This window comes from Lepidochelys olivacea, assembly GCF_965140295.1.
Source record: "Lepidochelys olivacea isolate rLepOli2 genome assembly, chromosome: 11".
NCBI lineage: Eukaryota > Metazoa > Chordata > Testudines > Cheloniidae > Lepidochelys > Lepidochelys olivacea.
In genome coordinates, this window is record NC_140421.1 from 69,598,498 (window position 1) to 69,613,538 (window position 15,041).

At 41.0% G+C, this 15,041-nt stretch overlaps 1 protein-coding gene across 2 annotated transcripts in view; it reads right to left on the reverse strand.

Annotated features, from left to right (window-relative positions):
• The window catches only part of RAMP1 (receptor activity modifying protein 1), a 120,857-nt gene extending 113,833 nt beyond the window's left edge, over positions 1 to 7,024 (reverse strand). Inside the window, exons 1-2 of one of the 2 annotated variants that reach the window (XM_084643328.1) lie at positions 6,875 to 7,024; positions 6,404 to 6,557 (exon numbers count right to left, since the gene is read on the reverse strand). In XM_084643328.1, the coding sequence (XP_084499454.1) occupies positions 6,404 to 6,455 (52 nt within the window). In that variant the 5' untranslated portion in view covers positions 6,456 to 6,557; positions 6,875 to 7,024. Of the gene's footprint in view, positions 1 to 6,161; positions 6,340 to 6,403; positions 6,558 to 6,874 lie in introns of those variants that run through there. The other variant, XM_084643327.1, reaches the window with a different exon arrangement.
• Positions 7,025 to 15,041: the final 8,017 nt, after the last annotated feature.

Below are 15,041 nucleotides of genomic sequence, written 5' to 3' on the forward strand. Positions count from 1 at the left end.
AAGTTTAACTCCATTTACTTCACCAATCCCTAGGTCAAATCAGACCCGACAGTATCACCACCAAATGTCTGTTTGTTGCTCTATATGAAATGAACTAGTGATCTCAATCTAATTCCTTATGTCCACATTTTGTTAACAACCATTCACAGTTGGCAGAAGAAAGCCAAGGCTTGAATGTACCCAATTGTCATTTCACACCTAAACAGGATCTGATCAGAACGGGATGCTTCTGTTTTTTACAGATAAAGAGAGGACTTTAGTTTCTATCACATTCACTCTGGCACCTTTTGCCAGCGATAAATTCATGCTTTGGAGTTGTTTTTAAAATGTAAACAAAGAATATGATGCCAAAAATCTACAATGATTAATGCTAGTCACTGAAGTGTAGAACTGACAGATGTGGACTTAGTTTTCAAAACTAGATTAGTTTTACAAAAAGTATCACAAACGAATTTCAGGAAAAACAAATATATGAAAGTCACAACTGTGTACAGATATGCAATGTAGTGGTTTTTATATAAGGACATTGGGAAACAGTGTTTTAAATAAGTGCAATATACCCTAATATGTAGAGATCTTTGGGTGAAAATGTGGTCTGATAAGTTAGCAAGCACACAAAAAGACTACACTGAACCAAGGGCTAGTCAAATATCAGGAATTCATATTCGCAAATATGTCACTAGAAAATTTCACTGGTAATCAGAGAATAATCAACTTGCTGAATTCTATTCAGACGTAGAGCTGGTCAAATATCTCATAAAGCATTAACAGAATAAACAGTTTGATGAATATCCATGAAATATATTTAATATAGTAATTGATACTATTCTACCAGCCAGAGTACCGTATCTCCTTTTTTTCAATTAAGAATTAGAGCTGGTAAAAAATTCTTTCATCCCTCCTCCCCTTCCCTGCTGCCTCCCCCAAAACGGCTTTTTAACAAAGCGCATTTTTGCCAAAAGTTTCCATGTTAATAAAAATAAAAAAAAAATCAAGGTTTTGTCAAAAATGAAAACTTCAAAGCAAAAAAAGATTCAGTTTCCAGCTTTTTCTTTTTTTGATGAAACCCCCAAAATGTTCTATAATTTTTTTTCATTTTTGTCAAAAAAAAATAAGCAGGAAAAAAATCATTTCTCAACCAGCTCTATTAAGTCTATATATCTGTCGTAAGTGACTATAAACCATTCTCATTTAAATACATAATATCCCAAGATCTGGTTTCAGATCTACAGCCAGTTGCTATGGTAAAAAGAACTTGCTACAGTTTAATAATAAATCAAAATCTGCATTTTCATAATTCCAAGATCTTCTCAAGTCTAGAATTAGAAAATCTATAATGGATTTTACTCCAGCTGAAAGTCTGAAAAGTGTCTGTCCCATTCTTAATAATTTACAAGGCTTCCAATTTCATTCCAGGTCATGGTATTTGTTAGTCATCCACAGTCTTCAGGGCACTTACACAGAAGAGATTAACGTATCAGTATTTAACGGATATTTAGTTCAACAACATTGCAGAGTTAATTGATGTCATTAAATTGCTCAAAGCCCAGCAGATTCCTGCTAGTCTATGTTAAGCAGGCTACTGCCCCATCAGTGCACAATCAAATGCAATCACCACTTTATTTAACTATACAGAACTGGGAGCTATTGATATAATCTGTAAACTGGAACAGATTACGTTCCAGAGAGGTTTTTATTTTTAAGAACTGAACCCATTTTATTTTTGTTTTTCATCTGTAAGAAGCCTATAGGAAACAAAGCAGCCCAATTTTAACTATAAGGGTAATTAACCAGTGGAACAGCTTACCTAGAGATCTGGTGGATTCTCCAGCACTTTAAGTCTTTAAATCAAAACTAGATCGCTTTCTAAAAGATATACTACAGCTCAGAGATTATCGTCTTCATGTGGAAATTACTGGTTGAGATTCTATGGCTGTGTTTTGCAGGAGGTCAGACTAGATGACCATAATGATCCCTTCTGGCTTTAGAATCTATTAATCTATGGTATTAAAAAGTTATGGGGAAAAGCGGAAATATGATCACGATTGAGTGTGTGTGTGTGTGTGTTATAGAAGTACCTGTTTCACATTGCCTCTGGGTGTCTGTAGATATAATACCCATGTAATAAACTGCATTTAGCACATAACCTTGAAACACTTCACCTGTGCTCTGCTCACTAATCCATCTCTATCAGGCCTGTCTAAAATTCCACATACTTGAGCAGCTTTAAGCAGCTGTCGTATATTTTTAAGTCAACCTGTCACAAAAATGTTTCCTTCTTTCCATCAGATGTAAAATTTCTCATTCCCTACCCCCATTACATTTGTCTGAGGACTCGGTGAAAGATTAAAGTTAAATACCCCAACAACCCTGAATTGCTAGAAATGTAAGTTTTATACCAATGAGAAGGGTTACATTCCTAACTCTTAGTGGTACACACAGAACTTGGTTTTACCTATGGAAAGTCCAGAGATAAATGGACTTCAAAGTCATGATATTTATATGTTCAGATGAGCCATTTTAGATCACTTTTAAAGGTTTCTAATCTTTTAATTGTGACCTTTTTACAGAATACATGATGGATCACTATGGTACCAAGCACTTGTTTGGGATGCTCTGCATAACTCATTTGTGCGGAATTCAGCCACCCCAAGCTCAAGCCAATAAAACCTTTATACCACCAAGTATTCCTGTCTCACATATTTATACGTTTGTACACCACCCTTCACTCTAAAAGATCTCAGGCAACTGGCTAGTACATACAAGCAGTACCTCTGGAATGTAACAGCCAACTGGTACAGTGTACAATAGTGAGGAGAGGAGAAATGCTGGCCATTAATACAAACAAGAACCTTTTTCTTAGTAAAACAAAAAAAAATCCTGCCTTTTTAGTATCAATGCAAAATAGGGAAGATCCTGTTTTTAAAGTGCGGCTCCATATTTAAAAGTGAGATTGCAGAAACAGCATCAGGTGGGAGTCATGTTATTGTGTCTCAATGATTTGCAAAGCACATTTGCTCAGTTTACAAGTAAAAAGGGTTTTTCCCCCCTAACTGCCAGCCCCGCAATCTCAACCTGGGATCTGAGTCAAGTTGACTTATTTCTGGCTCATTCATCATCACCAGTAATAAAGATTCTGCAGGTCGAATTTTACCCATGGTTACATTTGTGCAGCCCCATAAATGCTTATATGGAGTTGTGCAGATGTAACTGAGGAACGAATTGGGCCTGCATAACCTTTATTACTGGCAATGGTACACAGTCTGGAGAGAACACAATTCACTTTCTCATAGCTATGTTAGTTCTGCAGGAATGATAATATAAGCTTATTTTTATCACTACTGTAAACAGTTGCCTCAGGATTCAAACAGGTATCAGATCTGCTGAGTGAGAATGTGATTATTTGTAGAAAGTCCGTGTTCTGGTCACTACTGTTTTGGAAGGGCTTATATCTGAAAGACACCTGAGCAATCATCTGCATCGTGCTCAAATGTATCTGGCATGGGAAGAAGGGCTGAGTTGATCCTGCCAGGATTTGCACCTATGGTGCTGTGTGTAACCTATGTTTACACAGTTGGGAGAGCTTCCCCTCTCTAGGGCAGTGTTGCTAGAACACATAGTTTTACAAGTCAGCTACTGGTTTTCAGCTAACAGAGCTGGATCTTTTAGCTCAGGCAATAGGGGCTCATATGCTTTTGAATCCAGAGGTCCGAGGTTCCATCCCCACAGCCAAGGTGTCACATTACATATGTAGGAAAGGCATTTCAGAACCGATGCTTAAATTGCTGTACACTACCACACCCTCCATCTAACCGAGCAGAGACGAATATCGTATAAATATGTGCAACAAAGGAATCCCATAGATGAGCATAACCAAGAGATAATACCTGGTAACTGAACAAGTTATTACTGTGCAATAAACAACAGCTTCAATGTAGGCAGGTTTTACATAGTGGACCTGAGGCTTTTGAATCACTTGTCTAGATTGGCGACTTTATGGCCAGGATGATTTTATCAAAGGGCAATGCTAACTCGAGAATAATAAATGACATGTGTAGGTCCAATTCCGTGAGATGAAGTGACGTTAATTAGAGGCTCAGCACTTTGTATGATTGGGCCCAACACATGCATAGTACTGTCACTGATTTGACCAATTTAGGTTGGTTTTAGCATCTTGTCATAATATTCAATTTCAGATTTTCTAGAATATAAAACAAAGCTGCAGTCAACACATTATTGACAGTTTTCTTAACATCAGCTTTGATAAATACTGACAAGCAGATTTCTATTCTAAAAATAAAGCATCAGAACAACTGTCCTGGGTGAATGAGAATGGCTATGTATGGGCAGTAATGTTAGGTTCACTGTGCATTTTTTAATACCACAGTTTCTGAACAGGACAACTTACTATTTAGTCATGTACAATGAGGATGTCTCTACAACTAAACATGGAGAATGAGTTTTGCCTAACTTGTGCTGTCTACTATTTCCTTGTGAATAGTCACAAGCTAAAAAGTGGTAAATAGTTAATTACGCTGTACAGATAAGACAGCTCAATACATTATTTACTAGGGTTCTGAGGAGGAAAACAACAAGGAAGAACTGAAGGCAGGAAAAATGGATTTCCACATTTCCTCAAATAATCCTTAGATTTTTGTATTTCAAGTCAGTATCACAATGATTCTAATATGGCTCTTCTTTGAATATTTGGGTAATTATTATAAAGAATACCAGATAGATTATTCTTCAAAGCTTTTTGCCACAGACTTTCAGGTACTTATGGCAAAATAACAGGCTAGTTTCTACCTGTTGCATCTGTAATTCTGTTAACAAGAACATGGAGAGACACATGATGCCACATGAAAATAATTAAGCAAGAAACAGAAAGAATTACCAAACAAACTAATTTTAAAGAGACAGACTTAAAATTAACTATATACTATAGAATCCTGGTCTTAGGGATATAAACATTTCTCAAAACAGGTCATTCCAGTTGGGCCCTCTAAATGCATACGTGTCAGAAATAGAGACATAGGGAAGACAACTGTAGAACAATATAAATATTTGAGAAATTTTTACAATGAAAATTGTAAAGCTCAATGAAATTTTTACAATGAAAAATTGTAACCATAGCCTGCTTTAGAAAGCAGACCTTCCTTCAAGTAGAAAATGACATCTAAAGCAGATTGATCCAAGTGGCATTACCAGCGGACATGCTGGGAGCCAAGTTAAACATTTAGTTTCAATTCCATGTTATTTAGAATGATTTCTAATTTTAATCTCTATTTAAATAGATACGCTGCTTTCATTACATGCTTTCAAAATACAACACAGACATTTTCGCACTTAGACTGCAGTTAAAAGTAGAGGATTGTCACTTAGTGAAGTTACAATGGATAATGTAAAATGAGAATGGCACCAAATATTAGTGTTTAGTGTTCACTAAAGTATTTTTATAGCACATTTGCGAAGGGAGAGATTTTCCTGTGGCCAGGTTTCAATGCCGTGACTCCCCACTTAATCAGGATAGAGATGGCAGGACAGTCCAGCCAAGGCTTCATTAACTGAGTAGAGAAAGCTGAGATAAGTACACATTTTTCTGAATGGTTTCCCTTCAGAAGTTAAAAAGCGAAGAGTTTTTGCAATTACCTATTGTACATAAACATACTGGGGGGGGGGGGGGGGAATTGTTTAACTGGGTATTTAACAGGCAGCCATCAGCGTTTCCACTAGAGGTTACTTTGTAGTTAGGACAGTGAGTGGGCATTGGTCATAGGAATACACATGTTGAATAACCGACTACTGTTGTATCCCCACATTTTGGTTTACTAGTAAATTATGACTCAGCCCGCACAAACTCATCACACAAACCGACCCCAAAACCGCAACAGGGTTTGTTTGGTTTTGCCTCCAGTGAGCCTGTTTCACTAGCTTTACCCTTGCTCAAACCAGCGAATTAAACAGATTAACATTAAAATCCACCGCGATAACAGCAAAACAGAGTAAAGTCAACAGAGGATAAACATTCTGCAAAGCAACCAGCTGCCCAGCAATCTGCAACGAAGGGGGCTGCAAAAGCACCGAAGGGGGCTGCAAAAGCACCGAAGTTGTTCATTAATCTCACACCCCAAGTTACAGGGAACAGAAAGCTGGCAACATACCCAATACAATGTAGCGGGCAATTAGGACGTTGGGTGCAAATTCTTTCCGTCCCATTAATTAGTTTATGTTTCCTTTATTAGGATGGATCATATTCCCGGGTGCTGAGCTCTGTCGGTGGTTCTTAGCCTCCATTCCTTGCAGCTACAGGGCCAGCGTCGAGCCAGCATAAACTCCTTTACACACACATGCCCGCCGCAGCCAGGTCCCAAAGGGCGCAGACCAAACAAAGGCATGCACTTACCTAGGACAAACCAGAGGAAACGTCTCGGGATGAAAGTCATCTCCAGAGCCATGATGCAAATTATGCCACAAATCTGACTTCGGAGGGGTCTACCCCGAGCCACGGGACCGGCGCCCCATCAGAAGGGAAGAGACAGCGGTGGGGAGATCCTGCCCTGCCGAGTAATTAAGAGCAAAATAACACCCCCCCCCGTGAACCCCCCCCAGCGGGCCGCAGGGGAGCAGGCCGCCCAGCTGCAGCGCCCGGGGCAGGGCGAAGCGCTGGTTTGGCTGCCCCTGGCCTCTCGGCTCTCTCGAGTCCCCGCGGAGGCTTCGCCGCGGCTGGCGAGCCGATGCCCGGCTCCGGGGCTGGGCGGTCGCCGCGCCTGCGAGCCCGGACCGAGGCAGCCGGCAGCGGGCAGGGTCGGGCCGAGGCGCAGCCCGGGGAGCGCCGCGCGTGAAGACCACTGGGCGGATCTAAGTTTAGACCAACCTGAGCCTTTAAAAATAGCCGGACCGACGCTGGCAGCTGCGCCAGCCGTGTACAAGCCAGGCCGGCGGCTCCCTGAGCGGGCGCTCCCCGGAGCGGGCGCAAAGAAGCCGGGCCAGCCCCCCAGCGGGGCAAGGCGCGAGGGGAGGTACATGAACGCTACGGGGGAAGGGAGATCCAGCACGGGACGGGCTGGAAGGCTGCCGCGGAGCGGCATTTGGAAAACGGGGTCTGTTTCATACGTGGGAGCGTGATCCCACTTGTACAAACTTCCCCCAGCGCTGATGCCATCTCCGCAAGGGGCTGCGCGGCCGGCCAGCCAGCCTCGGGCGGGATCGGGGCACTGCAAACGCGCCCATGGGAAGCTGTGATCTCACAGCCTCTCCACGTGTTTGGGGGTTTCCGGATATATAATCATTCCCGTCAATAACTTTCGCTAATAACCATTTCACGCATCCCATTCCACTTTTTGCATCCATTATTACACAGTTCCATCCCAGCGCTACGCTTTTTTAATAAGGGTATCAAAGTTGTGGCGCACATTCACTATTGTTCCTTAGCAAGCAAATAACTCACTCGGCTTCGGCCCCCACAACTGAATTCTTACCCCTAAAACCATCTGGCCCTACGGTGTCATCCCACTTCTAAGTAGAACTCAGCCCTGTGACTCAACAGAGTCCTGCCTAAAGCCTGATGGCTAAATCATGTCCATAACTAAATAAAAATTACCTACCCTTTGCATTTGCCTAAAAGAAAAGACGGGACCTTGGTATGTTATGTCTATGTAGTACTGTTTGGTCGTGTAGCTTTGAGGAGCTGAAAAATTGCATAATTCGATTTCAGATCCTGTGAAGCATGTGGTATTTGGGAACATGTACATACTGCAAATCATTTACTTTCTTGTCTTTTTCATTTTTGTGAAAAATCAATTTAAAAAAATCACAAAATGTAGCATAGCTCCTCCAGCTCTTAAACGGTGCATTGGAGTTTCCCACCACTGATAGACCATTTAAAATTGTAATTTAATATTTATAGTCCTCTTAAGGAAGAGCCCTTGTGGTAAATGTTTAAACAAAGACCACCTTTTTAACAAAAAGGTAGGCAACCCATTGTCACTAAATTATATTCACATATAGTGGCTTTAATATCGGATACTTTCCTTGATTCAATTGAAATGTGCCTTATCTGGCATCAAGTGAAAACTGTAACTGTACTTGAGGGTAGGTGACATAAGAACAGCCATACCGGGTCAGACCACAAGTCCATCTAGCCCAGTATCCTGTCTTCTGACCGTGGCCAATGCCAGGTGCCCCAGAGGGAATTAACAGAACAGGTAATCAAGTGATCCATCATCTGTCACCCATTCCCAGCTTCTAGTAAAACAGAGGCTAAGGACACCAGCCCTGCCTATTCTGGCTAATAGCCATTGATGGTCCTATCCTCCATGAACTTATCTAGTTCTTTTTTGAACCCTGTTATAGCCTTGGCCTTCACAACATCCTTTGACAAGGAGTTCCACAGGTTGTGTGTTATGTGAAGAAATACTTCCTTTTGTTTGTTTTAAACCTGTTGCCTATTAATCCCCTAGTTCTTGTCTTATGAGTAAATAACACTTCCTTATTTACTTTCTCCACACCAGTCATGATTTTATAGATCTCTATCATATCCACCCTTACTCACCTCTTTTCCAAGGTGAAAACTCCCAGTCTTACTAATCTCTCCTCACATGGAAGCTGTTCCATACCCCTAATCATTTTTGTTGCCCTTTTCTGAACCTTTTCCAATTCCAATCTCTCTTTTGAGATGGAGCAGCCAGGTCTGCACACAGTATTCAAGATGTGGGTGTACCATGGATTTTTAGAGCTACAGTATATTTTCTGACTTATCTACCCCTTGCCTAAAGATTCCCAACACTGTTAGCTTTTTTGACTGCCGCTGCACATTGTCTGTTTTCTGAGAATTATCCGCAATGACCCCATCGTTTTATATGTATAGTTGGGATTGTTTTCCAATGTGCATTGCTTTGCATTTATCAATTTCATCTGCCATTTTGTTGCCCTATCACCCAATTTTGTGAGTTCTCTTTGTAACTCTTCACAGTCTGCTTTGAACTTAACTATGTTGAGTAGTTTTGTATGATCTGAAAAATTTGCCACCTCACTGTTTACCCCTTTTTCCAGATCACTGAACATCACTGGTCCCAGTACAGACCCCTAGGGTACATCATAATTTACCTTTCTCCATTCTGAAAACTAACCCTTTATTCCTACCCATTGTTTCCTATCTTTTAACCAGTTACTGGTCCATGAGAGGGCCTTCCTTCTTATCCCATGAGAGCTTACCTTGCTAAAGAGCCTTTGGTGACACTGCATATACACCCACAAAAATAGCACATTCATAGTTTCACTCATTTAGGAAAAAGAAAAGTTAGACGCTTGGAAAGATCTTCAAAGTATTTTGGGCAACAAAATCCTTTGCTTTGCTGCCATCTGTTGTAATATGAGGAAACCTGCTAGCTTGGAACCAGTAAATAAAGTCACACAACACTCAACCGTAAGGCAGTCATTTTTGAGGTTTCTGAGAGTAGTTAGTGCTCCACCTTATAGAGAAGTCCTACCACCACAGATTGTTGGGGGTCACTTATTGAATAACTATGGGGGGGTCTATAATCCAGTTGAAGTCAGAATCTTTTCATTGACTGCAGCAGCCTCTGGATCAGACTCTTACACCTAGAAGGGATCCAGAACCTATACCCCACTGCAGGCCAAAGTGCTCTACCTCAACCGGACAGAACTGCTCCATCTTTGAGGCTGGGTTGCCCAACCTATGGCCCAGGCCGTACATGGCCCACGAGAGCATATCATAGGGCTTGCTGCCTGCTTTAACACAATATACTAACGGCTGACTCATTAGCATTTTGTCATCATGTTTACATCAATTTAGTTGACAGAAGTGTGTAAACAGACAATACTGTATCTAGACACCACCTCTCTAAATGCATACAAAACAAGATGGACTTAAATATAAATCAATACAGATTTAAATCTTATTATTAAGATATGTAGAATGCGTTTGGCCCACACAAGGTTGTGCTTAGGTTTATGTGGACCTCCTGTTTAATGTTGGGTCCCACTGCCTTAGGCTTAAGGAAGGATGGCAGCCATTAGGGACAGACGTCAAAAAAGAGCGGAGGAAAGAAGAAATATATTGGTGGCCAGTTGAAATGCTAAGGAAGGCAGGCTTCACTCAGATAAAAAAGCCTCTTTTCTTTTCATTAGGGCAACTGCAGTTCCTTAAGTCTTTAGATAGGACTCTGATAAATTACTCCTTCAGTACTAAAACTTACCCTAGATATTGAATGGGATTATACATAAATCCTAACCTCTTGAAGTTAGTGTACTTTTGGATAAAGGACTATAAAAGATGTTACAACTGATTAAATTATTACCTTGAATCTATTACCTCCTGCAACGTTAAGTGGCTTCACTTGCATAATATACTTAAACTCATCCTTATCTGGAAATACTTGTTTTTTAAAATAAGGTGATTAGTGGTACACTACTAATGAGTTAACAAGGCTCAATCCACAGCAGGCTCACTAGTAATTAAAGGTATGCAAGAGTGTGTGTGTGTGTGGGGGGGGGGAATCTTGAGCTCAGTGCCTTTCTTCAAGTACATCACAAATTACTCCTATTGACTTTTGGTGTAGCTCTGCCCTAAGAAATAACTGTGTAAAAATAGCAAACATCCGATATATCCTGTACACTTTTAGTCATACCTGCGTTTAGTATGTAACCATATGCATTTTTACTCCTATGAGCCCTGCAGATCCAACACAGCTACATAACAGAGCTGGACTATGTCCCAGAATTATCAACTAAAATCCAATTACAGGATCAAATCCTGCCCTCAGTGGGGTTGCATGGACAAGTGTAACAGTAAGGTCAGCATTTGAAGTCAATGGTGTAACAGGATTTGTCTGCAGAATTTTCATTAATAGTGTGAGCAGGAAACAACAGCTTTGAGGCATGAATTTCATATTCAGGCTTGAATTTGCAATGCTGGCTGCTATAAATAAAACACCTCAATACCAGCTATTGGCTTACCTTCAGTAGATAAGATACACTTTCAACTGAGCAGAGGTTTAAATTGGAAGTGAGGGGTTTATCTGAATTGAGAAGAGCAATACACCAATGTGATTTTTTGAAGGGAAAGATAACAGAAGCTTTCATCAAATCTGTGTGAACTACCATAATGGAATATAGTTCTAACATTTTTATAAAACAGTCAAGTTTAAACAAATGTTCTAAGTTATGCACCAGCAACTCAGAATTCTAATTATTATACAGTTTTAGACCCCTTAAATAGCTTTCTATCATTACTTTATGGGTGTCTTTATTAGCCAAGCAAGGAGCACTTAATACAACCTGCAGAACTAATTTACAGTGGATTTTTCAGCATTGATAAACAGATTTCTTTTACTAATTAATACACAATCTGCTCTGGCTTCTGTATGTTCCATATTAAGATGTGCATGTAAACTTAGGCCACACTATGGAGATTTCATTTTCAGGAAAGAACTTTAGATTTTTTTACATAACATTGACAACTTATTAAACATCCAGTACACTAAAGCTGTGGATGCTTAAAAAGCTATTTCCATGCCTAAATCTAAGGGGCACTGAAGAACCACAGTAATGCGTGCCTTAGTAATACCTGAAATAGAAATGGCATTCCAAAATTAAAGAAATCCTGTTTCACTGAAATATGATCTTTTTACTTATATTACCTAGAAATATCAGCTATGGAACACTTGAGCCAACTGCTGGAGAAGAACAAAACTGCAGGGAGGTGATCAATGGACCACTTAAGGCTGAGCTCAATGTATACACAGCACATAGAAAGGAAGTGATTAGAGCAGGAGTGGGCAAACTTTTTGGCCTGAGGGCCAAATCTGGGAGGGGAAATTGCATGCAGGGCTGGGGCAGGGGGTTGGGGTGCAGGAGGGAGTGTGGGAGGGGGTGAGGTGTGCAGAAAGGGGCTTAGGCAAGGGGTTGGAGTAGAGGAGGGGTGCAGGGTATACAAGGGGGCTCAGGGAAGGGGGTTGGGGTACAGGAGGGGAAGCAGAGTGCGGGAAGAGGCTCAGGACAGGGGTGCAGGGAGGAGGATCAGGGCAGGGGGTTGGGGTGCAGGAGGGTGAGGCATGCAGCAGGGGGCTCAGGGCAGGGGTTGGGGTGCAGACGGGGCCTCTGGGCAGGGGGTTGGAGTGTGGGGTGCAGGAGGGGCTTGGGGTGCCGGCTCTAGCCTGGCACCGCTTTCCTGGAGCAGCTCCAAGGTGGCAGCGGTGCCCACGCAGGCTCCCTGCCTGCCCTGGTCCCGCACCACTCCCAGAAGCAGCTGGCACCATGTCCCGGCTGCCCTCGCCTGTGGGTACCTCCCCCCACAGCTTCTATTGGCCAGGAATGGGGAACCACAGCCAATGGGAGCTGCGGGGGGAGGTACCCACAGGCGAGGGCAGCACGCAGAGCCCTCTGCCCCTCCCTCCCCCAGGAGCCACAGGGACCTGGTGCCAGCCGCTTCTGGGAGCAGTCTGGGGCCCGCACACCACAAGGGTGGCAATCCCGCAGGCTGGATCCAAAGCCCTGACGGGTTGGATCCGGTCCACGAGCCATAGTTTGCTCACCCCTGGATTAGAGCATTAGCCTAGAACTTGGGAGACCGGAGTTCAACGCCCTGCACTGCCATAGATGTCCTGTGTGGCCTTGATCAAATTGCTTAGTCTTTCTGTGCTTTAGTTCCTGCATCTGTAAAATGGGGATAAATAGTATTTCCCTACCTTATAAGTGAGGATAAATATATTAAAAATTGTGAGATGTTCTGGGAGCCAATATAAGGACTTTAGTATAAAAACTATATAAACAAATTAAATGAAGAATTGTTTATTTGTTTTGGGAATAAGAAATTATATGATCTTTACAATGTATTATTTTGCATCTCACTGCAGTCCATATATTGTGTATGGATCAAATTATCCACCACCACCATGTGCACTCCCATAGAAATTCATGAAGTTGCACCAGGTGTGAGAACAACATTTTACTCTGAACTATAGTAAAGTTTGATTTAGAAAAATCTTAAGTGACATAATCATCAATTCATCATTAAAAGGCTAGTTTTAAAAAACCCCAAATAGGTAGTTTCTGTAAGAAACAATAAATAAAGGCTTGACGGTATACCACTGAAACCGATGGAAATTTTGCCATTGACTTCAATGGGAGCTGGAACAAGCTCATGATAACAAGCAAAGAGTAAAGGTTTCGAACATTCAGAGACCACCAGATCTACAGTGAAATGAGACAAAAAAATTACCACCACTTGGTAACTGAAATACTGAAAAAGAACAAGAATTGGTACTTGTATCTTTACATCGTTATACTTATGAAAAAAAGCAGGGCAATAGCCACAATTTAGGCATAAAATCAAACTATTTTTGGATATTTGAACTAAACAAGGCTGCAGTGCAAAATTAAAACCAAAATGTCCCCAAATACATCTATAAAACAGTTTTCAAAATTGCACTTGAGTGTAAAGAGGCCTGTGAATCATCCAAATTAGTATCTGGGTTTGGTGTGAAGAGAATTTGATGTTGGTGAAAGGTGCCAGATGGACAACACTCAGCAGTAACAGACTCAACAAACTTGTACACACTGCACAAGCAATGTGCCTCAACCATGACCTGGTGGGACTATCTCCATGGGTAAGAGAATACTGTAGTTCTATTTCCATAGCATTTGTAATCAATAGGAACCAAGGAGAGACTATCAATTGCAAGCAGGCTTTTGGATGTGGACACTTGGAAATGAAGTAAGATGGTCATTTGTGGACCACTGAAAATGGTTATCAGATTGTAACAACTTTTGTTCACTACTGACCTTGGTGGAGTCAAAAAAGAAAGGTGGTGAAGAGTTCCATTCCATTACCCAAGTGTGACAAAGCCACTCGGTACTGAGGATGAGAAAGCCCATAAGCAAGAATTATTCAAGAGTTAACAGGAAACATACTAATTTTATTTTTTTTAAAGGCTGAAAAGAATATCAAGTCCCAAAGTAAAACTTGAAAAGGAAACTAGCTGCAAAGTACACACTTGAGGCCTGATTTCCACCTTCCTTCTGCCCTTATGTAACAAGCAGAAATCTGGGTACTCTTACCAAAGGGGTGTGTTTATTATTTTGCATGTTCAAGTCCGTAAACTACCTAGTAGACACCATTTTAGATCATATGAGGGAGATTTTGTGATTGCTATTCATACTCTTATACAATTCCCCTTATTTATATCTAGTGGTAGGAGTGTAAATCTGTTGGCTTGTTTGTTTTAGTGGTTTGGGGGGGGGGGGGAAGGGTTGTTTGTTTTTTTGTGGTGTTAGTCTTGGTAGCTCCTTATTTCTTCCTGGTCAGGGAGAGGTAAGATAAAAAATTGTTTTACCTGATTAACAAAAACAAAAAAGAAAACCTCACCACCAAAAAACCCAATACCCCTATTGGAGGGAACCTAGCACAGAAATTGGAGGAATTAGAACAGTTATAATCACTGATCTGGGAATCTGTATTTATACATTTAGACTTTGTATACATACACTTCAGTACACAGACATTTAGAACACGTTATCCTAGTTCTATTGAAACCATTCTGCTAATACTCTTTTGTCCAGTTTTGGAAACTACATAAACAAAGATAAGTCGCTAGGAGGTCTACATTTATTTTTTAAATACTCTGAATATTCCTTTTTCCTTGCTTACCGTTTATTTTATAATTTCATCTTTCTTCAATCAAATGGGAACTGCAAGCATTATGGCAAAATTTCAATCCATTTAAAAATCCCTGTAGCTTCACTGAGTACATTTTTGTACTCTGCTAAAATGCCGTTTGTGACTCTCCACACTAATGTGATATAGCATTTCATGTAAAGCCGGCCATAACATGGAAATATCTTGTGTTTTTGAAAAAAATTCAAAATGTCAAAGCAAAATTTTTCATGGGAAGGGAAATTCTGTTTTAGTAGAAACAAAGTGGATTTTTTAAAGCTTCCTGCTGGGAATACTCTTGTCAATTTCACTTCCAGCCCTGCCGCCAGACTGACCTGGGTCTTCAGCCTTCTCCCTATACCCCCAC